General features: G+C 31.3%; 1 protein-coding gene and 1 non-coding gene across 5 annotated transcripts in view; both read left to right on the top strand.

The window, feature by feature from the left end:
* Window positions 1-26146, top strand: part of SYCP1 (synaptonemal complex protein 1) — a 101620-nt gene that overhangs the window by 40984 nt on the left and 34490 nt on the right. For all 4 annotated transcript variants that reach the window (XR_011234522.1, XR_011234521.1, XM_069478938.1 and 1 more), the window contains 10 exons: window positions 5646-5750; window positions 6701-6804; window positions 8219-8336; window positions 11804-11874; window positions 14475-14556; window positions 18592-18654; window positions 18819-18881; window positions 23965-24081; window positions 24490-24600; window positions 25753-25845. Coding sequence is in view for 2 of the 4 variants with exons in the window: in XM_069478938.1 (XP_069335039.1) it covers window positions 5646-5750; window positions 6701-6804; window positions 8219-8336; window positions 11804-11874; window positions 14475-14556; window positions 18592-18654; window positions 18819-18881; window positions 23965-24081; window positions 24490-24600; window positions 25753-25845 (927 nt within the window). In the remaining 2 variants the exon portion in view is untranslated. The remainder of the gene's footprint in view (window positions 1-5645; window positions 5751-6700; window positions 6805-8218; window positions 8337-11803; window positions 11875-14474; window positions 14557-18591; window positions 18655-18818; window positions 18882-23964; window positions 24082-24489; window positions 24601-25752; window positions 25846-26146) is intronic.
* On the top strand, window positions 4433-4536 carry LOC138391215 (small nucleolar RNA U13). The gene has a single exon (XR_011234824.1). It is a non-coding gene; the product is annotated as a small nucleolar RNA U13 (small nucleolar RNA).

Here is a 26146-nt window from a genome sequence, read left to right as displayed (position 1 = left end):
GCAAATAGGGACAGTTTTTATTTCTTCCTGTCCAATCTACATGCATTTGATTTCTTTTTCTTGCATTATTCCATTGGCTCAGTCTTCCAGTGTGATGAATAGGAGTGGTGAGCATGTACATCTTTGATATCCCAATCTTGAGAGAAAAACAGTATTTCACCACTAAGGATAATGTTACTTGCAAGTTTTTTTGTAGGAAGTTCCCTTCTACTCCTAGTTTACTTTGTGTTTTTATTATGAATCAGTGTTGACTTTTGCCAAATGTTTTTCTGTGTCATTTGATATGATAATGTGGTTTTTCTTCTTTAGACTATTAATATTACATTGATTGATTTTCAAATATTGAACTGTCCTTGCATTTCCAGGATTAACCCTACTTGGTGTTGTGTATTATTATATTTCTATATTATTAAATTGTATTTATTGATTTTTTTGTTGAAGACTTTTATATTTGTGTTCATAAGAGACATTGCTATGTAGTTTTTTTGGTACTATCTTTGGTTTTGGAAGATGGTAATGCTGGCCTCATAAAATAAACTGGAAAGCACTTGTTCCTTTTATGTTATCTGGAAGAGATTGTATAGAATTGTTATTTCTTTTTTAAATATTTGGTAGAATTCTATAGTGAAAATATCTGGCCTAGAGATTCCTTTTTGGCAAGGGTTTTAGCTATGGATTTAATTTCTTTCATTGTTATAGAACTATTTAGGTTACTTGTTTTATCTTGAGTGATTTTGATAGTGTTTGGTTTTCAAGGAGTTAGTTCATTTCATCTAAATTGTCAAATTTCTGTGCACAAAATTGTTCGGAGCATTCCCTGTTCTCTTTTTAATGTCTATGGAGTCTATTAGTGTTACTTTTTATTTCACTACTGATATTAGTTGTTGTGTCTTTTCTCTTTGTCAGTCTTGATAGAGGATTATTAATTTTATTGACCTTTTCAAATAACAAGCTTTTTGTTTCATTGATTTTCTCTGTGGTTTTTCTGGTTTCAGTTTCATTGGTTTCTGCTCTTATTTTTATTATTTCATTCCTTCTGCTGTCTTTTAGTTTATTTTGCTCTTTTTCTAGGTTCTTAAGGTAGAAGCTTAGATTATTGTTTTGAAACCTTTATTAAAAGCATTTTAATGGGGTAAATGTCCTTTAGTCATTTCTTTAGCTACATTCCACAAATTTTAATATATTTTTATTTAGGTTAAAATATTTTCTAATTTCTCTTGAGGGTAGTTCTTTGATCCTGGGATTATTTAGAAATCTGTTGTTTAATTTCCATGTATTTGGAGATTTTCCTGTTTTATTTTTGTTGTTCATTTCTAACTTAACTTAATTATGGTGAGAGAATATACTTCTTTTTTTATTTGTTAAGGTTTATTTTATAAATGAGGATATGATATATCTTAGTGAATGTTCCATGTGTACTTGAAAAGAATTTGTATTCTCCTATTGTTAGATTGTTCTATGTTGGTTAGATCTAATCAGTTGATGTATGTATAAATCTGTTTTTTATTGATTTTTTAAATCTAATTCTATTATTTATTGAGAAAAGGGTATTAAAACTCCTATGATTTTGGAATTTCTGTTTTTCTTTTTAATCTTGTCAATGATTGTTTCATGTATTTTGAATTTCTTCTGTAAGTCTCACTTATATATATAAAACTATCGTATCTTTCTGATGAATTGACCCTTTATTATTAAATGCCCTCTTTATCTCTGATAATCTTTTGTCTTGAAGTCTATTTTAATTGATACTGTTATAGCCACTCCATGTTTCTCATGCTTATTGTTTGCATGGTATATCTTTCGGTATTTCTTAGTCTTTATATTTGTATGTATGTCTATAGATGTAGCCTGCATATAATTGAATCTTCTTTCTTTATCCACTCAGACAGTTTCTGCTAATTGGAGAGTTTAGATCATTAATATCTTTTAAAATTTTTGTTTAAATGCTGATGTGGTTAAATTAGATTCACCATTTAAAAACTTGTTTGTTCATTTTGTTTTGTTCCTCTATTTAACACTGTATGCCTTCTTTTGGATTATTTGAATATTTTTTAGTATTCCATTTTAATATATCTATTGGCATTTTATCTATACCTCTCTGCATTTATTTCTGTGGTTGCTCTAGGGATTACAACATATATATATATTACTTCTCTACATTGAGTTACTATTGTACCACTTCATGTAAAATGTTGAAACCTTTTAAGTATATATGTCCCTTTACCCACTTTGTCCTTTATATTAGAATTGTTTTATATATTACACCTACGTGCGTTTACATCCTCACAAGACAGTGTTCTAGTTTTTGCCTTAATCAGTCATATGTTTTTTAAAGGACATAATAAGAAAAAATAGTCTTTTACATTTTCCATGACATTTATTAATACTGGTTTTGATGTTCTTAATTTTTTCCTGAAGATCTAGTTTACCTCTAATATTGTTCTCCTTCAGCCTGAAGCATTTCCTTTAGCATTTCTTGTAGTGCAGTTCTGCTGGCAACAAATTCTCTTAGGTTTTTTTTATGAATATGTCATTCATTTAATCTTAATTCCTAAAGGATATTTTTGCTGGAAATAGAATTGTTAGTTGACAGTTTTTCTTTCAGCACTTTAAAGATGATATTCTATTGTCCCTATTTTATAATGAGAAGGCCACAAATACACTGTCAGGATTTCCTACTTAACTTTGATTTTTCAGCAGTATGTAAGTGAAGTTGTATTATTCTTTTTGGGATTCACTGCACTTCATAAATCTTTAACTCTCTTCAAATATGGGAAGTTTTGGCCAACATTTGAGATTATGATTATACATCTATTTGTCTTTTTACATTATTCTTTAGGTTCCTGAGGTGCTATTTATTTTTATTTCAATTTTTTTTACTCTCTGTTATTCATATTGGATCACTTCTGTTGTTCTGATATTCAAATTCACTGGCACTTGCCTTGTAATCTCCATTGTGCTCTTAAGCCTATCCATAAATCTTTTTTTTTTTTAACCAGTTTTTAAATTTTTGTTTGGTTTTATTTTCTATTTTTTCCTTAGAGTTCCTTTCTTTTTATTGATTTCAAGAGTATTTCCTGTAGCTGACTGAGTGTAGTTATAATAGCTGCATTAAAGTTCTCATCTTGTAAAGCTCTCACATTTTGGTTGTACTGGGGTTAGCATATGTTGGTTGCCTTTTTCCTTTAGAATGTTGATATTTTACCAGTTCTTTGTATGTTGAATAATTTTGGATTATATTGAGGACTTTGTGAAGGTTATGGTATGTATACTATGGGTTCTATTATATTCTTCTGAATAATGTAAATGTTTTTATTAAAAAATTAATTAGCTAGTTTCAAAAATAAGTTATATCTCACCTTATGTGAATGACATTTCAAATCTCAGTTTAATTCTCTGAGTGAGCTGCTTTTGAGTCTGTGTATGAACACATGCTTCACGGGCTGGTTTTAGATTTATTTAGTGTTCATATGTAGAATTGGAGATTACTTTCTCTGGTTCTCTACTCTGTATGATTTCTCCTTCATATTCTGACAGCCAGTCACAGTTCCTAGTGCTTCTTTCCCTGGTTCCTTCAGCAGGAAAGATGGTGGGGTTTCTGTTGTAGTTTTAGCTGATTATAGCAAGCTGCTGAGCAGTGACATTCCACCATTGGGACAAAGCTGCCAAAAACTGAGAAACTCACTCCTCTCCCAGTCACTTGTGCTATTTTTTTTTTATTCTTTAGAATTCTTAGTTATTATATATGTATACACACACAAAATACAAATATATATCACACAAACGTACATATACATATACTTTTTTAGTGTGTGTGTATTTTGTCCACAGTTTATGGTGGTTTTCAGTAGGAGAGTTAGTCTGTAAGTCTGAGGTTATAATTACATACTAAAACCTGGAAAACTGCTTCTATTTTTCAATCTGTCAAATGGAGATGCAAACATCTAATTTGCACAGAGTAGTATAAGAAATAAAAATATATTTAAAGCATCTAGTTAGGGCTAGGTATGTAGAAATTACTCAAAAGTGTGATTATTGTCATCATTCTATCTCCACAGTCTTTGACATAATTTAAACTCTTGTCATCTCTTGTTTGTTTTGGCATAGTAGTCTCATAACTGATTTTCTCATTAAGTCCACACTACTTAAGCTTTCTTCTGCCCTATTGCTAGTATTATCTTTTTCAGTCACAAATATGATGATGTTATATTGCTGTATGAAAACTTTTAATGGCTTCACATTGTCTACAGATAAAATTCAAAATCTTTAACTACAATTAGTAGTTTTTATAGTTAATAATATAGGACCTTTTATTGTTAGGCTTTTCATAAAATTGTTGTGACCTCATGCTTGAATAAACAAAGTAAAAAGTGAGTTCATAAATATATATTGTGTTGGATAGTAGAGGGAATGAATAGAAATTAAGCACCAGATCCTTTTGTAGTTCATAAGTTTGATGGTGGGGTTTTCACACTCATGTGTGAGATATACCTCCCTCAAATTTTGCTACAACATTGGCACATTACCTGTCTGACACGGATAAAAAGAAATTAAGCACGCATAATAGAAGAATTAATGATTGTGTTATACTTGCTCAGTTTTTAGAGCTGTGCTGTCCAGTGTGATAGTCGCTAGCCAAACGTGGCTATTAAAATTTAAATTAATTAAAAATAAATGAAATTTATCAGTTTCTCAGTTGCTATAGCCATATTTGAAGTGCTCAATAGCTATCATATTGGATAATGCAGAAAATGATTCCATTGTTGCAGAAAGTTGTATTTATACAGGACTTATCTAGAGCAGGCATTGACAGAATTTTTCTGTAAAAGGTCCGTATTAAATCTTATAGCCTTTGTGGGCCACATGGTCTCTGTTACAGCTATTCAACTTTGCTATTACAGGCAAAGTACAAAACAGGCACAGACAATATGTAAACAAATAGGTGTGGCTTTATTACGGTAAAACTTTATTTATAAAAACAGACAGTGAGCTAGATATGGCTTGTAGGCTTAGTTTGCTGATCCTTGGTCTAGAACATTGAGTTAAATTCTTGACTACTTGTTTAAAACAGCGTATTGACAAAGTGAGCCCATCCTGAGGGAATGAGGTAATTCAAAATCATTTCTTTAGAAGAATGATACTAAGAAGTACTAGAGATTTTAGAATAGTTAAGAGAAAACTTAGGGAGTGATGATACTCTCCTCAAACATTTGTCAGCTATCATATAAAAGAAGAATCAGACTTCTACATGATTATGGAAGGAAGAATAATGACCATTGCATAAAAATTATAGGGAAGCACATTTTAGTGCAATATAGGGACAAAGAAGATTGATAGAATAGTGAGTGACTACCTGCTTGCTAATAATTTGGAGTGATTTATGCATAAGATAAGGTTTGAATTCAATGAACTGTATGACTTTTTAAATTAAAATTCTATGGCTTTTGTCTCGGGGCTCTGCCTATTAAATTCTCTGTGATCATATTTAGTGTTTGGGTTTCCTTAGTATTGACTTATTTTCTCCTTTAAAAGAATGTTAGCCAAGGAAAAGGTCATAGTTCTTTCCACAACTCTATTTGGGCAGTTTGATTATTTTTAATATGTGTATGTTTTGGCTCTCCTGATTTGTTAATGTTTTTAATTAGGCAGAAAACCAAAAGCTTTTAGATGAAAAGAAACAATTTGAGAAGATTGCCGAAGAATTAAAAGGAACAGAACAGGAACTAATTGGTCTTCTCCAAACCAGAGAGGTTTGTTTAGGGATAAAGTTTTATTTAAAATATTTCTTGAATAGAATATAGATTTACAAAGTGGATTATAATATAGCTATTTGCTTTGTGAAAGATTTCTTCACAAAATTCCTTTGAAAAGTGTTTGTGTTACACTTTGCTAATTGAATTAAAGCACATCTATGGAAACTTCGTTATTATAATGTGGGAGAGAAAGGTCAATATTTAAGATATCAATACAATGCATAATGCTGTGGTTTATAACAAATACATTTCTTGCTGTCTAAAGTATTTCTTTTTATTTTTTGAGATGGAGTCTCGCTATGTTGCCCAGGCTGGAGTGTAGTGGCTATTCACAGGCATGATCATGTTGCACTACAGCCTTGAACTCCTGGGCTCAAGCGATCCTCCTGCCTCAGCCTTCTAAGTGGCTGTGACTACAGGTGCATGCCACTGTGCCTGGCCAAGTATTTCTTAATTGGTACATTTAAAGTTTAGTTTTCATTAAGTTAGATTCTTAGTGTGATACTTTTTATACATGTTATAATTTTAGAATTTGTCTTTTATTTTAAAGTATGGTTATTATAACTTATCTTTTTATAAGAACATGTTAGTTTTAAAGATACTACCTGAATTCATTAATTAATGTATTTCTCCTTAATAGTATAACATTTTAATTGAAATTAATTACTTGGTAGAGTAAAATTGATAAAAATATTTTATCATATGTAAATGTAATTCTACCAGTTAAGCTTAGGAATATCAAGATAGAATTTACTTATATTGAATTTGTCATTGCTCATTGTTTTAAAATTATAATGATTATCACCTTAAATCTACTTAAATTTAAAATGTTTGATATAACCTGCCAAATTTTTACCAAAAATATTGCGTGATTACACCATAACTATACCTTTTAAGTGAGAAAATTGGGAAAACACTCGCCATAGTTCTACATGTTTATTTTGCAGAAAGAAGTACATGATTTGGAAATAAAATTAACTGCCACTGCAACAAGTGAACAGCATTATTCAAAACAGGTTCAAGATCTGAAAACTGAGCTTGAAAATGAGAAGTATGTTTTCCGTCTATCTATAAATAGCTTATGTATTCAATTCCTATGCTTTCTGGTAATAAATAATATGAATATATTAGTAAATTATGTTCAAATTTATTTGAATTTGAAATTGTATTTTATTCCTTCTTAAATATCAAATAATTTACCAATTTCATTGCTAAGGGAAGTACAAATCACTGATGTAAAAAGAATATACCACAAAGTTGAGAACCACTTTAGAAGATCAATGTATTATTTTTCTTAGAGGTATTTAATTCCCTATAAAAATGATAATTTGCAATTCTAACTAGTTATTCTGGCTGTTTTGCTATCTTATATAGGTTTATATTTATAAAATGTCAAAATACAAATTCATTTCTTACTTATCCAAATAAAATATTTAATCAAATGATTTCACCTACTCAGTAAGTTTAATTTGGAGAGAAAGCAGGGGAAATAATTATTGCATTATTACTCAGAAGTAAATTCAAGTAGCCAGTCTAGTGGTGAGCATGGTTTTTCCCTTTTGGTTGCTTCTCAGCACTAGATAAAAATGAAAAGTACACAGTTTATGCAGCCTCCTCTTCCTTCTCTTTTAGCTCCCATTGTCTGTTTCTGGTACCCTATTAACAGTACTTTTTAGGACCCCTGGCTAAAATTCATCTATTAACCAAAATCTCTTTAATGAGTGGATTGGTTAGTTATTTGTACTTTAGTGTAAATTTATGTTATCCTGGGTGTATTTGCTTTTCAGCCTTTTGTTGCTCAGGGAAAAGCTTTATGTCCTCTTTTATGAATTTCTGGTATTATTAAGTAGGAGGAGATAATAGGTGCTCCTGAAATCACTCCATAGAAGCCACATACTCCTCTGCATTCATTTAAAATTGATCCTAGCTGCATCCAAAAGCAGCAATAATCTCTCTTCTGATGCAGAACATTTGGGACCTTCTAAGAGCAGGTTGGGTATTGTACATGAAACCCAGTTTTATTTATTTTAATGAATAATTTTAAAATTAAAAATAGCTCATGCTCATGTACTACTTTAATCAAATTACCAGAAGTTTGAAACAATTTTCAAGAGACAGTCTACTAGAGAGAAAAATATATGTGAAGGAAATAATGTACCCTTTAAAATTTGTAGGAAAGTATGGGAGGGATGAAAATATGGGGAATATGCAAGAAAATTTATTTTATAACATTTTGAAAACTTACTATAGAAAAACATTAAACATTACAAAGTAGAGGGAATAATGTAATGAACTACCAGCATGAACCTATCACCCCGCTTTAGGAATTATTAACCAGTGGCCAATCCTGTTTCATTTATCCCCCCAGCCCTTCCTCCCTTTCCCCGAAGATTATTTTGAATTAAATTCCATATCATATAATTTCATATGTAAATATTTTGGCATGATGTATTTTTTTTAAAAAGGCTTAAGAATACCGAATTAACTGCAAGCTGCAACAAGCTTTCACTTGAAAACAAAGAACTAGCACAAGAAACAAGTGATATGGTCCTAGAAATCAAGAAACAGCAAGAAGATATTAATGTGAGTTGACAAAGAAAGAACTGGTGACTTAGTTTTCTAACCTGTAGACTTAGAGTATTAGAATAGATGACTTCTAAATATCCTTTAACAATGTTGGTTCTTCCTATCCACGAGCATGGTATGGTTTTCCACCTATTTACATGCTCTGTGATTTCCTTCCTCAGTGTTTCGTAGTTCTCCCTATAGAGGTCCTTTACCTCTTTAGTTAAATATATTCCTAGGTATTTTATTTTCTTTGTTGCTATTTTGAAGGGTATCGAGTCCTTAATTTGCTTCTCTGTTTGACTGTTATTGGCATATATGAATGCCTCTGATTTGTGTGTATTGATTTTGTAACCTGAGACTTTACTGAATTCATTGATCAATTCCAGGAGTCTCTTGGTTGAATCCTTGGGGTTTTCCAGATATAACATCATATCATCAGCAAAGAGTGAGAGTTTGATCTCTTCTTTACCTATTTGGACTCCCTTGATTCTGCTCTCTTGCCTGATAGCTCTCACAAGGATTTCCAATGCTATGTTGAAAAGTAATGGGGACAGTGGGCAGCCTTGTCTGGTTCCAGTTCTAAGTGGGAATGCTTTCAATTTTTCCCCGTTCAGTATGATGTTGGCTGTGGGCTTGTCATATATGGCTTGTATCATTTTTAGGTAGGTCCCCGTCTATGCCTATTTTGTTAAGTGTTCTTATCATAAAGGGGTGTTGAATTTTGTCAAATGCTTTTTGTGCATCTATTGAGAGGATCATATGGTATTTATTTTTGCTTCTGTTTATGTGGTGAATTACATTTATAGATTTGCATATGTTAAACCATCCCTGCATCTCTGGGATGAAGCTCACTTGGTCGTGATGGATTATTATTTTGATAAGCACTTGGATTCGATTTGCTATGATTTTATTGAGAATTTTTGCATCTATATTCATAAGAGATATTGGTCTGTAGTTTTCTTTTTTTCTTGCATCCTTTCCTGGTTTTGGTATCAATGTTATGTCTATACTACCCAAAGTGATCTACAGATTCAATGCAATCCCTATTAAATTACCAACATCATTTTTCACAGATATAGAAAAAATAATTTTACACTTTGTATGGAACCAGAGAAGACCCCGTGTAGCAAAAGCAATTTTAAGTAATAAAAACAAAATGGGAGGTATTAATTTGCCAGACTTCAAACTATACTACAAGGCTGTGGTTCTTAAAACTGCTTGGTAATTGGCACAAGTGCAGGGACACAGACCAGTGGAACAGAACAGAAAATCCAAATATAAAACGATCCTCATATAGCCATCTAATCTTTGACAAAGCAGACAAAAACATACTGTGGGGACAAGAATCCCTATTCAATAAATGGTGCTGGGAAAACTGGATAGCCACATGTAGAAGACTGAAACAGGACCCACAGCTTTCACCTTTCACAAAAATCAAATCACGGTGGCTAACAGAGTTAAACCTTAGGTGTGAAACTATTAGAATTCTAGAAGAAAATGTAGGAAAGACTCTTACAGACATTGGCCTGGGCAAAGAATTTATGAAGAAGACCCCTAAGGCAATCACAGCAACAACAAAAATAAATGAATGGAACCTGATTAAATTAAAAAGCTTCTGCACAGCCAAAGAAACAGTCACGAGAGTAAACAGACAACCTACAGAATGGGAAAAAAATTTCGCATACTACACATCAGATAAAGGACTGATAACAAGAATCTATTTAGAACTCAGGAAAATCAGCAAGAAAAAAATCGAACAACCCTATCAAAAAGTGGGCAAAGGACATGAATAGAAATTTTTCAAAAGAAGATATAAGAATGGCTAACAAACATATGAAAAAATGTTCAACATCTCTAATCACCAAGGAAATGCAAATCAAAACCACAATGAGATATCACTTAACTCCAGTGAGAATGGCCTTTATCAAAAAGTCCCAAAACAGTACGTTGGCGTGGATGCAGAAACACAGGAACACTCATACACTGCTGGTGGGACTGCAAACTAGTGTAACCCCTGTGGAAAGCAATATGGAAATACCTTAAACAGATTCAAGTAGACCTACCATTTGATCCAGCAATCTCATTATTGGGCATCTACCCAGAAGAACAAAAGTCATTCTATGACAAAGACACCTGTACCCGAATGTTTATAGCAGCACAATTCACAATTGCAAAGATGTGGAAACAACCCAAATGCCCACCAATTCACGAATGGATTAGTAAAATGTGGTATATATATACCATGGAGTATTACTCAGCTATAAGAAATAACGGTGATATGGCATCTCTTTTGTTCTCCTGGAGAAAGTTGGAACCCATTCTATTAAGCGAAGTATCCCAAGAATGGAAAAATAAGCACCACATGTCCTAACCAGCAAATTGGTTTCCCTGATTATCACCTAAGTGCACATTTGGGAATAACACCAAGTGGGTATTAGACAGAGGTGGGGAGTTGGGGGAGGGGATGGGTGTGTGCCTATATGATTAGTGTGATGCGCATTGTCTGGGAAATGGACATGCTTGAAGTTCTGACTCAGGGGAGGGGGGTGGGGGAAAGGGATGGGTGTATACCTACATGATGAGTGCGATGTGCACTGTCTGGGGAGTAGACATGCTTGAAGCTCAGACTCAGGGGGATGGGGGGGCATGGGCAATATATATAACCTGAACTTTTGTACCCCCATAATAAGCTGAAATTAAAAAAAAGGCTGATTAACAAATAAATAAATAAATAAATATCCTTTAAGCTTTAAAATTCTGATTGTTTTAGAGCTGAAACTTTGTTTTAGAAGAAAAATATGCATGCTGATCTTAGATGGTGATAATGGACAAGAAAGGCTACCCTTTGATGATACAGGCTACTCAGAGATATTAATAAATTTTAATCCAATTTTAAGCATTAAGATTTAAAAAAATATTTAGCCAAGAAGTATTTATTAAGACATATAAGACTGTGGAGTATGCAATGATGAATAAGATAGCCTTTCTTTTTAAGAACTTATGACTTCATAGAAAAAAATAACAAATACATTAAATAGTATGTCACGTGTTATTAGCGGGACAGTGTTATCGGAGTTCACAGGGTCACTTTTGCCTTGGTTGAAAAGAAATCAATGCTATATTCAGAGAGAACATAGGATTGATTTTGGCCTTAAGAGATGAATTATGAGTTCAGTAGGTAACAGTGAGTGGAAAACATTCCTTGAATCCACAACAATGTGAACAAAAGCTACAAGACTCAAAGTAGTACCAGGAAACAGCAAATAAGACTTGTCGTATTAGCTGTTTTATAGAGATTGTTAGGAAAATATTTAAAGTAACACTGGAAAAGTAGTGTGGAACTATCCAAGTTAAATAGCTCATTCTTTTGTTTTACATATAACTAAATTCATGATGAAAGATAAAGGTCTTAAATATTAGTTTCAATTTTATTTTTGTTGAAACAAAATAATTAATATAAACAACATTGATTATTTCTTTAGAATAGAAAAAAGCAAGAAGAGAGGATGTTGAAACAAATAGAAAATCTGGAAGAAGCAGAAACACAATTAAGGCAAGACTAATGAGTTGGCCTTTTTTGTCTGGAAAAAAATTTTTATATTTCTTTTCTGTTGTTAATTTAGATTAAACTTAAGTTGAATATTGTATAAAGTGAAAAATTAGACTTAAATTACTGTTTTGGAATCCTGCTTAGAAATAAAATTGTAATAATCTTTACTTTCTAATTAGTGTTGAAACACTGAGATTAGACAAAGTAATTTTAAAGCATCATAAAATTTCTAATTCTTTAGCATTTATTTAATTTAGTACACTAATCATATTTCAGAAAATTTAGAAGAGAAATTTTAAAAAATTACTTCTAATCACATTGGCTATTATAATATTGAGTGTTTATAGCCACTATATTTTAAAGAATATATTTGGGCCTTGCTTGTAATTATAGATATGTAATTTTATATGTGGCTCTTCTACTTATTATTTTTAGCATTATTCATATTTCTAGGTGTTTTGATAATCATCTATTTTAGTGCCTATGTATAAACCAATCAAGTGATATAACATTATTTATTTTAACCATTTTTATTTTTGAATGTTTATATTTTCCAGTTTTTCACTATCATAGATAATACTGTAGTAAACATCTTGTCATATATAAACTTTTTAAATTTTGAATTTGGTAGGATAAATTTAAAGCAATAGAATTTATTAAGTCATAGGATAATGATTTCAATGACTTGATAGTCAAATAGTTTCCATTAAGTTGTGTCTGTGGTAAACCATGCAATACAACCAACATTATATGAAAATGCTAGTTCTAAAATGTTTTAATTGATATTAGGTATTATGAAATTATTGATAATTTAAAAGATAAATAACTCATGATTTGTAAATTTTATTTTTTGGATAAGCTTTGGAATTTTTTATATTTTCTTATTAGAATTTCTTCTTTTTAAAATTATCTGCTTATAGCTGTTGCCCTCTAATCTTTTGAGGTTTTTACTATTTCTTTATTGATTTGTTTAAGCTTTAAAAAATGTGTTAATCTTTTATCTGTTTAATTTATATGTATATTTTCCCTAACGTGTTGTTTTCCTTTAACTTTAGAGAATTTTTTGTTATATGGAAGTTTTAAATTTTGTATCACATTTGATTATCTTTTCTTTTGTTATTACACTATTGCTTTTATGCTTAGAAATTTCTTGCGTGCCTGAAATCAAATATTAATATTTTCTTTAGTTCTTTTAAAAATTTGTGTATTGATATTTAGTTTATCTTTCTTTTTTAAATTACACAACATTTCAAGCCATCAGTTTTCTGAACACAACTATGAATTTATGACATGGCATTTGATATGCAGTGTTTCCATGTTCCTTATTTTCTAAATAACCTGTTTTTATATTTTAAGTTTCTTTTAAATCCATTCATAACTTAGATGATTTCCAAATATTTAGGCACTCTTATTTGTACATATAGTCTGAAGTATTCAGTTTTGGTCTTCTACAGTTGCTTAAAGAATATTGTCTTTAAAACTTCTTTTTATTTTAAATTATATGAGATCTTCTTTAGAGCTAATGTATCTTCTTCACAGGATTGTTTGAGAAATTATAGGAAATAATGTGAATAAAATGTTGAGCATTGTGCCTAGCACACAGTCAGTGTTTAATAATTGTTAGCTGTTACTATTTTCCAGATTTGGAAAGCCATCATTTTTATACTTCTGATGATTGTTTTGGTCTTTTTTCCTCCATTTTCTTCTTTAGAAGTAGCTGTTATTTATAGATTGAATCTCTGTAATTAAGCAACTGTATAGTTTGGGCATAAAATGTGAAGATACATTTAAGAGAGAAGCTGCTTTTTATTTAAGAGAATTCCAATTATTTGGATAATCCCTTTATGGGAGTAAATATCCTGGATTCAGTTTTTGCAAGGCCAATTATTCCACACAGTTGAACACTATTCCATGGTCATAGGTTATATCCAGCAAGAAACATATTGATGATAACCAGGTAGACTACAATTAGAAAAATAGTTTCAAGTATCCATAAGAGAAAAGCCACCATTATTTTCATGTGCAAAAGACAGGTTTTTAATTAAATATTTTTGAAAGGGCAATACATGCACATGGCACAAGATTAAAAGGGACAAAGGAGCACATAGGGAAAGAAAAGTATCTTTCTTACCTTCTATCTTCATGCTATATCCACTTTCCCTCCCCAGAGGTATCACTGTTTCTTGTGTAGGTTTCCAAAGTCTATGCATATACAGTGATATGTGTGTATGCAAATATCTCAGTCATGTAGTTCTTCATTAGAATCACTTGTATTTATATCCTAATTTATTTATATAAAATTATGAATGTGTCTTAGAATAATGACTAGTTTATGACTAAGAAAACATTAAAATGAAATCTTAAGAACTAAGTGTTTCTTTCTAGGGTTTTTTGAAATAGAAAAATGACTGTAAGGATCCAGATAATTAATTTCAAAATAAATGTATAAATTAATTTAAATGTAGAAGTGGAAGTATTATCAAATGCATAAAAGATTTCCAAACAAAATGAAAAAATAAACCAACTAAAAAATCAACCCTTTTATAAATTCCAGAAAGGAAATAAAATGAAAATGTAATGTCAACTCTTCCATTTCCTTTTAGGAAGGAACTAGAATCTGTGAGAGAAGAGCTAAAACAGAAAGGAGATGAAGTTAAATGTAAATTGGACAAGAGTGAAGAAAATGTATGTTATATTTATTTTACCATTCATATTATGAATTTAGTCTACTAAATATGTGGTATGTAACTCGCTACTTTAAAATTTGTGTCACAGGCTACTTCAAAGCACTAACCCTGTTGTTCGTGATGGGGAAAAAACATAAATTTGATGTTTAATATAAAATCAAAACCCTCCATTAAGAATTTAAAGTATAATTTATTTTGCCAATGTAAAAAATATTACATTGATAAGTTAAGAAAAAAATGAAATGCAGGACAAATTGTTAGCATATATCAACTTTCCATGGTTAGATTTCTACTTACCTATTGAAACAGTCTCCCAGAAAGAATCCAAGTGGCAAATATCTCTCAGATGTGTTGTCTGACATTGAATTTCATTACACTCTTTTTTCCCAATCCACTGCCTTCGTTCAGACATTTATTATTTTATACATACTTTACCTATCTAAGCCTTAGTTTCCTCCTTTCTGAAATGGAGATAATAATACCTGTCCTTTCTATCTCATTGGGTTGTTGCATAGTTCAGATTAACACATGTTTATTAAAGTTATAGTTGAAAGATTATAAACATTTATATATAAGACAATTAAAGAAAATTCAAGATAAGCTGGAAAGCTGATAAAATATTACAAAGATAAGAATGATGAACATTAACATATAAGCATTATCACAAAAATGACTTTTTAATTGACAAAAATTATATAATTTTTGGTGTACAAAGTGATGTTTGATACATGTATTAATATAAATCATGAAATGATTAATCAAACTAGTTAACAGATCCATCACCTTGCATACAAAAGTGATTTCTTTTTAAAAAAGGATACTGAAATAAACTGGAAAAACTGATAACTTTTTTTGTATAAATACAAGACTAAGTTTTATAATTCCATTTCTAAAAGATGCAGAAGAAAATAGAAATTCTGTTAACATTGTCAATCTGTATTAAATAATATTTTTTAGGCTCGAAGCATTGAATGTGAAGTTCTAAAAAAAGATAAACAAATGAAGATATTAGAAAACAAGGTACTATCAAATTGCAAAAAATATTTGTGAATAGAGACTTTGTAACAATATATGCGTGACTGGATTCTTTAGGGCCAGCCTTTATTTCGTCCTGTACAAAGAAATCTCAATTCTTTTTTGGAAGTTTTCAGGGATAACCTACAATAGGATTTGTATTGCAGGTTTCCTTGAAGAGGCTCTCGATTCATGGGTTCTATTAATACATAGTGCCTCAAAGAGCAAAGTTTCATTAAACTCCTCTTATATTTATTGTGGAGGTACTTAGAGTGGTAAGATACTTTTAGAAATCATCATTGACATCTCTCCCATTGCTATGATCAACAGACATGCAGAAAAATTTCTGCTCTTTGAGGGAAGTGTTTTTATTGCCTGGCTACCCATCCCAATTCACTTCTTTCTTCTGTGTACCTTCTTTTCACCTCACTACACACTTATCCTAAACTTGACCTTCCCTAAACAGTCTTCTGGAAAGAGTAGTTCACTTTCTGAAATTCTGACATCTAATAATCCACATCATTTTCTTCTACCTGAGAATTCTGGTAAATAAAAATCTTCATTTCTGTACACATGAATTTTGCTTAAATATTAATTTTAGCAGTTGAAAATATTTTCAAGAATTCTAAAATATTTTTTAAATGTCTTTAAATATTTAAAAGGAAAGAACTGTTTTTATAAAGACCATATAATCTTAAGTAGCTGCAGGTGTGAAGATTATTTAAATTTAAAAGGGGTGAAAACTGAACTTACTTTAATCTTCATTAGCTTATGCAGAAAGAAGGGAGAGTGGGATCATTGGGTTGAGTTGGGCAGTCAAAACAACATCCACAGTTGGTAGCTCTCATATCATTATGATTTTAGTATAAATATTCACTTCTTTTGGAATGTATGGTAATGCCAATTCTAAAGATGGATTTTTAGGAAAAGCTGAGCAGGTGAGAAGTATGGGCATCAACATTAACTCTGACGGGAATAGGTTTTGATGGCCTGAAGAATGGAGGACTAAGAAATACATGCAACATGTGCTTCATCCAGAAAAGTAATAACGTGATGATGCTTTAAACTGATATTCTTTAAATTTTTCCACGATTTATTTGGTGAGGCTAAGAAGTAACTAATTTTCCTGTCTATTGAGTTTTAAAGTTCAATTAAATTTTTTGTTGCTAGAAGTTCTAATTTTTTCTTTTAAAAATCTGCTCAATGTCTTTTATGGTCTCCTGTTTCTTGTTCATAGTTTCAAGTCTTTAATTCTTTTAAATATAGTAAATATATTTATTTTATATTCTGTATCTGATAGTTCCAGTATCTAAAATCTTTTCATATCCGATTCTGCTCTCTTTTTTCTTCTTGCTTTTACTCATTGATCCTTATTTTTGGAGTTTTTATGATTCATTGGAACTTTGTCTGTGGGACTTCTTTGAGACTTGTGTCGAAGGTGTTATCCTCCCAAAAAGATTTTCTTGGGAGCACTACTAACCAGAGACCATTTTAAATTATATTTTCCATTTGAAGTTTTTCTGGACCATACACATAGCATGAATTCAGTATGAACCTATATAAGACCACCTCATGGTTACAAATTTTTAGGGAAGATTTTTTTCCTTTTTACTCAGTGCCAAGGTAAAGAGAGACAAGTTTTCTTACTGTACCTTTCCATGTGGCAGATTTATTTCTTGTTTATTCCTTCTCTAAGTAAGTAGTTCTATAAGTTCTTGGCTTAATGCAGGGTTGTCTTACTGGATTTCCTACTTTCAGTGTGCCCTAAGTTTTGTCTCATGTCTTTCTTATCTGGTGGGTATAACATATTACACTTAAGGCAAATGCTGGCTTTGGTGCTAGCCTGAAACCTATGATCGCTTTAAAGTAATAATTTAAAATAATCAGATTTCTTACCTTCTAGACATTTATTTTAAAATTTTTATCAGGAAGGTCATTCCGAGGATCTAGGTGGCTTTTCTGGCGAATGTTTTTTTAAATAAATAAAAATTATATATAAAAAATTTCAACTGCTAATATGTTTATACCAATCAAATTGGTGTGAAAATCAGTGAAATGTTTCTTACTTTTCTACAGCTTTTTTCTTTAGTTTTCTTTTGAATTTTTTGAAGGAAGACGATTGTGGGCATGGGGCATATAAAACTTTAGATAAAATAAATTACTTCTAAACAGCAGTGCAATATATTATTCAGTTTCAGAATGTTAACTGACTATAACTGCATGTGATTGTTTCAAGAAACATATTTAAGAATATTTTGTGCTAATGAGGGAGATTTAAACGTTTTTCCATTGAGGTTTCTTTCTACATTGATGGAAATTAAAACAATATACATATCTGTGATGTGTTAAGGCCCTTTGGAAATCTGTACTTTTATGGTATTCCAAATATTTCTTGGGCTAGTATCTCTTAATCCAGTACTGCATGTGTACCCGGATGAAATAGTGCTGCAAAGTGAGATGTCAAAAAGTGGTTTAGTCTAAGGGATGGACATGCTTGCAGCTCTGATTCGGGGGTGGGGGCAAGGACAATACACATAACCTAAACTTTTGTGCCCCCATAATATGCTGAAATAAAAAAAAGTGGTTTAACTGCTATTTCAATAAGAGGGATTGGAATGAAGTATCATATTATTCCTTTTCCAAAATATAATAAGTAAAAGAAATCTCAGAAATGAGAAATGGGTAATAATGAATAAGGAAGAAGACAAATAGTTTTTCTTATGACTGGTTTCTGCTTTTCACAATCTAATTAATAATATGATTCAGCTTTCTGTATAGGGTTGACCAAGAGGCACATTTTACTTAAAGTAGTTAAATTCATATGTCCTGTAAGTAGATTAAGAAATGTTAAGAACTTCACTTTATTAAAATTTGTAATATTTACCTAATTTTATATTAATAGAATAATTTAATAACATGATTTTCAAAGTGATCATTATCAATACTTTTTTTAATCTGAAATTGCTTATGTTGACTGTAATAGTGAATAAAATAATTATAATTTCTAACAATTTTTTAGTGTAACAATTTAAAGAAACAAGTTGAAAATAAAAGCAAGTATATTGAAGAACTTCAGCAGGAGGTATGTACTGTTTATAAATATTCTCGAAATCAAACTTATATTTTCACCATAGTTTTAGAGAATAATTCTTTCCATTCCATTAGTAATTTAGGTCTAAGTCAGTGGCAGTGTAAGTTTGATTCACTTTGTTACTAAATATAATTCTTTATTTTAACTTTTAACAGAATAAGGCCTTGAAAAAAAAAGGTACAGCAGAAAGCAAGCAACTGAATGTTTATGAGATAAAGGTATTTGGCATCTTTGGTTTTTTTTTTTTTTTAAATACTAGCAAATAGATGAGAATTTAGAAATTTTATACCATTTGTTTAAACAAATTTCAAAGATTGTTATCTTTTTAGATTGAGAAGATCAATCCTGTTAATTGTAATAGAGTGCTAACCTGTGGTTTAGCTGGATTAGATCACCTGAGTAGCTTAAAAATATATGTGTATGCATATGCTTTATGTGTGCTCATATTCCTTACCCCCCATATTGAAAAGTGAGATTAAGTAGGTTTGAGGTAGGGCCTTGGAATCTACATTTTTTAAAAGCTCTATATATGATTATCCTGCTGCACACAGGTATTGAGAACTATACATTTGTAGAAAACAAATTAAAGCCTTAGAATGTAAACTCATGATGTCAGAGCTACATTTTGTCATCTTATTCCTAAGTCTTTGAACAATGACTGATACTTAGTAGGTACTCAATAGATAGTTTTTGAATCCTGAATGGAAAGGAGTGGTTCTCAGTGTATTGAGTATGTGCTTTCCTGGGGGGAGACATAAAAATCTTATACCTTCCCTTAATGCTATTTGAAATTAAAAATATGCAAATGTTGTGATTAAAAATTAAGACAGGTCAGAATTCTTCTGAACTGCTGACATTATATAGAAGATCAGCAAGAAAATAAAAGCAACCCCATTAAAAAGTGGGCAAAGGACATGAACAGAAATTTTTCAAAAGAAGATAGACTAATGGCCAACAAACATATGAAAAAATGCTCAATATCTCTAATCAGAGAAGTACAAATCAAAACTACAATGAGATATCACTTAATTCCAGTGAGAATGGTTTTTATTAACATCAAAAGTCCCAAAACAACAAATGTTGATGTGGATGTGGAGAGATAGGAGCACTCATACACTGCTGGTGGGATTGCAAACCAGTGCAACCTGTATGGAAAATAGTATGAAGATACCTCAAAGAACTAAAAATAGAACCACCAATTGATCCAGAAATCCCACTATTGAGTGTCTACTCAAAGGAAAAAAAGACATTCTGTAAAAAAGACATCTGCACTTGAATGTTTATAGCAGCACAATTGACAATTGCAAAGATGTAGAAACAACCAAAGTGCCTATCAGTATATGAGTGGATTAATAAAACGTGGTATATGTATACCATGGAGTACTACTCTGCCATTAAAAATGGTGAACTACCTATTGTATTATCCCGAATGAAGCTGGAGCCCATTCTTCTAAGTGAAGTATCACAAGAATGGAAAAACAAACACCACATATACTCACCATTAAATTGGTACCAGTCCATCAACACTAATGTACACATATTAGAAGTAACATTCATAGAGTATTAGGCAGGTGGAAAGCAGGGAGGAGAGGATGGATAAATTCACACCTAATGGATATGGTACATGCTCTCTGGGGGATGGACATGCTTGTAGCTCTGACTTGGGCGGTACAAAGGCAATTTATGTAACCAAAGCGCTTGTGTACCCCTGTAATACTCTGAAATAAAAAAAATAAATACAATAATAAAGAAGTAGCTGATACATATATCCTATAATTCAGCACTCCTGGGTAGAGTCAGGAGAAATGTAAAAAATTATTCTTACCAGCATTATTTGTAGTATTCCCAAATTGAAGACAACTCAGATTTCCATCAATAGTATAAAAATCAGTCAATAAAAAATAGCACCAAGTTGATCGCAGAGGGATGGGGAACCTGTGGCCTTGGGGCCATGTGTGGCCTTCTGGATCCTTGAGTGCTGCCTCTTGACTTAATCCAAATTTCACAGAACCAATCCCTTTATTGTAACAAACTAAATGTTTATTAAAAGGGATTGGTTCTGTGAAATTTGGATTCGGTTAAGGGACTGCACTCGGGGATCTGGAGGGCCACATGTGGCCTTAAAGCCACAGGTTCCCCGCAACTGCATGGGAGTCTGAGGTGTGAGGATTACTTGAGCTCAGGAGTTCAAGACCAGCCTGGGCAACAAGGTGAGATACATTTCTAAAAAAAAAGATGGGAGAAAGAAAAAGGATGACACCAAGATAACTTAAATGTTAGAATTAGCGGATAAAGTCATTTATACAGTTATTATAAGCATGTTCAAAGACAGAAAGGGAAATATAGTCATAATGAAAGACCAGATGGAGGATCTTGTGAAGAAATGGAAACCATGAAAAGAAACAAATGGAAGTTCTAGAACTGAAAAGTAAAATATCTATAAAAACAAACGAACAAAAAAACTTCACATGGTCTTAATAGTAGATTGAAGACAAATGAATTAAGTGTCAGTGGACTTGAGGCTAGATTGGTAGAAATGATCTAGTTAGAGAAACACAGAAGATTAAAAAAAAAAAAAAAAAAGGAATAGTACCTCAGTGGCCTGGAGAATAATATGAAGTGGTTTTATTTATTTATTTATTTTAAGATGATATCTCATTATGGTTTTATTTATTTTTTAATTCAGGATATTATGGGGGTAAAAACATTTTGATTACATGAAATGCATTTGCTTTGCTCAAGCCAGGGCTACAAGCATGTCCTTACCCCATACAGTGTGCCCCCTCTCCATTAGGTGTGGGTTTACTCACCGCACCACTCTAGCCCCCATCCTCCACCCCCTCTACCTGACTGGCATCCAGTGAGCATTACTACCATGTGGACACCTTAGTGTTGATCAGTTAGTACCAATTTGATGGCGAGTACATGTGGTACATGTTTTTCCATCCTTGTGATACCTCACTTCCAAGGATGGGCTCAATCTCTATCCAGGATAATATAAGAGGTGCTAGATCACCATTGTTTTTTGTAGTTGAGTAGTATTCCATGGTATACATATGCCACATTTTATTAATCCACTCATGTATTGATGGGCACTTGAGTTATTTCCACATCTTCGCAATTGTGAATTATGCTGCTATAAACATTCGCGTGTAGATATCTTTATTATAGAACATCTTTTTTCCCTTTGGATACATGCCTAGTAGTGGGATTGCTGGATCAAATGGTATTTCTATTTTTAGCTCTTTGAGGTATCTCCAAATTACTTTTCACAGGGGTTGTGCTAATTTGCAGTCCCACCAGCAGTGTAAGAGTGTTCCAGTCTCTCCACATCCATGCCAACATTTGTTATTTTGAGACTTTTTGATAAAGGCCATTCTCACTGGAGTTACTACTCTCATTGTAGTTTTGATTTGCATTTCCCTAATGATTAGAGATATTGAGCACTTTTTTATGTTTGCTGGCCATTATTCTGTCTTCTTTTGAAAAGTTTCTGTTCATGTCCTTTGCCCATTTATTGATGGGGTTGTTTGATTTTTTTCTTGTTGATTTTCTTAAGTTCTATATAGATTCTTGTTATCAGCCCTTTTATCGGATGTATAGAAAGCAAATATTTTTCTCCCATTCTGTAGGTTGTCTGTTCACTCTAAGTACAGTTTCCTTGGCTGTGCAGAAGCTTTTTAATTTGATCAGGTCCCATTTGTTTATTTTTGTTGCTGCTGTGATTGCTTTGGGAGTCTTCTTCATAAATTCTTTACCTAGGCCGATGTCTAAAAGAGTCTTCCTTACATTTTCTTCCAGAATTCTTAAGGTTTCACACCCATATCAAGTGGTTTTAAATGTGTAATTGGAGTCCCTGAAGAGCAGGAGACAGAGAGATTAGAGGAAAAGAAAATTATCTGAGGAATTTCTCAAAAATATCTCAAATTTAATAAAAAACATAAACTTGCATGCCTATGGCTCTCAGCAAATCCAAAGCAACATAAATAGACAGAAAACCATAGCCAGGTAGGGTATCTTAGTTAAAGTGCCAACATCAAATATAAAGTTTTATGAAAAATGCAAATTAAATGACAAAACTTCAAATAGTTTTGTCTGACATTATCAGCTAGCTCTTGGTGAGCTTGTGAAGCAGGCTAAAGTCATAACACTGTTGCTGGGAATTTAAATTGGTACATGTACTGTGACCCAGCATTTCCAATCCTGGGTATATACTATAAAGAAATTCTATATATTTGCACCAGCAGATGTTTACAAGAACATTCACAGAAATATTGTATTTATTAACCCCAAACCAGAAATAATTGTCTGTGAACAACTGAATACATAAATAAACCAGGATATATTTGTAATAATAGAACAGTACTCAACAGTGAAAATGAATGAGCTATATTTACACACATAAATATCTAGAACATACTGTGGAATGAAAAAAGAAAAACAGAACAATACATGTACTGTGAAAACATTTATATGAAGTTCAAAAAGAATCTCTGAAATATTGTTTAGGGATACATAATTATGTAATAAAGCTATCAAGAAGAGCAAGAGAATAATATTAAATTAAGAATATTTGTCACATTTGAAGTGGCAATAGGGGAAAACTAATGAAGAGGGATACTCAAAAGCCTTTATCAATATTGGTAATAGTCTATATTATATTTTAAAGTTGTTAGTTAACTCATGGATACAGAGTACAGCCTGATTCATTGTTAAATTACCCACCCCTTCCTTCCCAATTCCTATCCCTGCTGTATATACCCCTCCTCAATTCTACTTTAGCTCTAAGGTTAAAGTGAATCTGGAGGATGGATGTTAATTCAGGGCACTCCTTCTCTCTTGATAATTGCTATATTTGAGGCATATCTATATTACAGTAAATATTTATACAACATATATGATATAAATTGAAGATATTACTTCTTTATAGAAAATCTCCTTAAGAATATGCTTTTTTATTTGAATCACATGGGTTTTCTCTTCAACTGGAATAGTTATTGTAATAAAACATACTGAGCTGAAACTAACCAATGTAAATATCGAGAAATTCATTGAAAATAAATATATAGCTACTTATTTTATATTACTTGTCAAGTCAAAATATGTATTTTAGGGGATAAGGTAGATTTTTTGAAAAATAAAGCACATCTCAGTATATGAAAAAGATAAGGAAAATGATCCAACCATAATTTCCATGAATAAGTAATCCTTTAAGATTCACAAAACCACAAAATGAATATGGAATATTTTCAAGTAATCTACAGCCTTTACTAATATTCATGCTATTTTCTTTACTTAAAGGTCAGTAAATTAGAATTAGAACTAGAAAGTGCCAAACAAAACTTTGATGAAATGACTGAGAGCTATCAAAAAGAAATTGAGGACAAAAAGATATCAGAAGAAAATCTTTTGAGAGAGGTGGGAAAAACTAAATGTTTTTAGAATTATACTAAAATTTTGTATTTATTAGCATTTTAAGAAAAAAGTAATCTTAATTTTTCATTTATGATTTTTAAGAAGGTTTAGTAAATTTATATTAGGGACAGTCATTAATTTCTATAGAAGTAAAAAATATCGTTGTATTCTAAGTATTTGAGTATTGAGTAATATGCAATTATTTTGAAAGGATTAAGTGATTGTCACAGTATTATACTGTCATCTCACTTGATAGAACATGCTAAAAGAAATCAGAATAGTAGTACATTTTTGTACTTGGTTTTTACAGTTTCCTGGTGTTCAGGCTTTGCATTTTATATAAGCAGAACATATGCTCTTTGCATTGAAGTTAAATTTGTTTTTGTGCATTAATTTTAAACATTTTGATAGGTTGAGAAAGCAAAAGTAGTAGCTGATGAAGCAGTAAAATTACAGAAAGAAATCGATATACGATGTCAACATAAAATAGCTGAAATGGTAGCACTTATGGAAAAACATAAGGTAATTTTTTCTTTTAATATAATAAAAATTATTAATTGGAGCCATATTTTTGTTAACAATTGGTCAAATCATGATAGTGTTGTGATTTGTAAGAGAAAATTGTTGTCTGTGCAACAATGGCTATAGCTGGAATGCTCTTGATCCACCATTTCCTCAAGTTCAGATCTTAACCATACAAAGCTGAGCCTGAGTGTCATTTCCCTGAGGAAATCACTCCTAATCATTTGTGTTGGATGGAAGTAATCACTTTTTCTGGATTCTCCTAGTGGTCTCTTATAGCACTTTCCACCTTACCTTTATTTAAGTACATTTGTAGGATATGTATATCATTAATATTTGTATCCTCTACATGTATCTAACATATACTATGCTAAACCATTTTTTATCAAAGGAATAAATTGATGAAAAGCTTAATGTTTGTTTTATGTGTTAATGTCCTTTATTTTTTAATTGTTATTCTAGAGTAATCCTTCTGTTAGGGAATTAAGCCTCATTCCCCTTAAGATTTGGAGAGGAGGTAGGATATATCTACCTATTCATTTTTAAAAATTGCTGCTGGAATATAACATCATTATGAGGTAACCAGTGAGGATTTAAAAAAATAATTTAAATAACATTGTGAACTCACAGATTTAAATAAATTAGGTATGTTTCAATCCAGTGTAGCTTTTATCATTATTGATAACTCAAATTTTCCCACCTTTGGCTAGTGGGATTTTGACTTTACACTAATAGTCTCCAATTAAATAGACTAAGAGAATAACTTTCTTTTTGTTAGACAAAATATTCCAGGCTTATCTTGTATTTTGTGTGGCAGATTTGGAATTAATCACTTTTCTATAAGTCCTGGTGTTTCTAGCATGTTTTTTTAAATGATAAAATTCAGTGTTTCCAGTTAAGTTATTTCTTGCTCTAGTGTTATATAGTCTTATTTCTAAGACTGTTGTCTTGGAACAAGTGTTTTGTTGTTTAGGTTGTTTGAATGAAAAGAATATAATTGAAAAAATTTTTAAAAATATGTACTCAAAGATATATATTACTGAATTTATAAACATCATTTTCTGTAACTATGTTAATATGTTAGAATACCAATCTTATTAAAACATCTATTCAGTTTTAATGTACATAAAATGTTTTCTTTGTTTAATATAGCACCAATATGATAAGATTGTTGAAGAAAGAGACTCAGAATTAGGACTTTATAAGAGCAAAGAACAAGAACAGTTAACAATGAAAGCATCTTTGGTAAGATACAGAACAAACAGCAATAAAAGCCAATTTTCATATTGTCAACATGGCTGGTGGTAAAAAATAACATTAAGGAAAACTGTAATTTTTGAGCTATAGAATCAGAGTCTTAAATCTGAAAGGGATCTTATAGATCTTCTATTAATAGTTAAGTGTTTTTTCAAGTTATTTTTTGAAATAGTGGAACATACTCTTTTTTCACGTGAAATGTTATAACCTCTAGTTAACAAGTTTGGTGCTCTGATGGAGATTGGGAGAGGAGGGTGGCATAAATTGGGAGAGTAGGAAAGATACACAT

Source organism: Eulemur rufifrons, chromosome 8 (assembly GCF_041146395.1).
Source record: "Eulemur rufifrons isolate Redbay chromosome 8, OSU_ERuf_1, whole genome shotgun sequence".
Lineage (NCBI taxonomy): Eukaryota > Metazoa > Chordata > Mammalia > Primates > Lemuridae > Eulemur > Eulemur rufifrons.
Note: the sequence above shows the minus strand (reverse complement) of the source record. Positions and strands in the feature narration are given on the sequence as shown.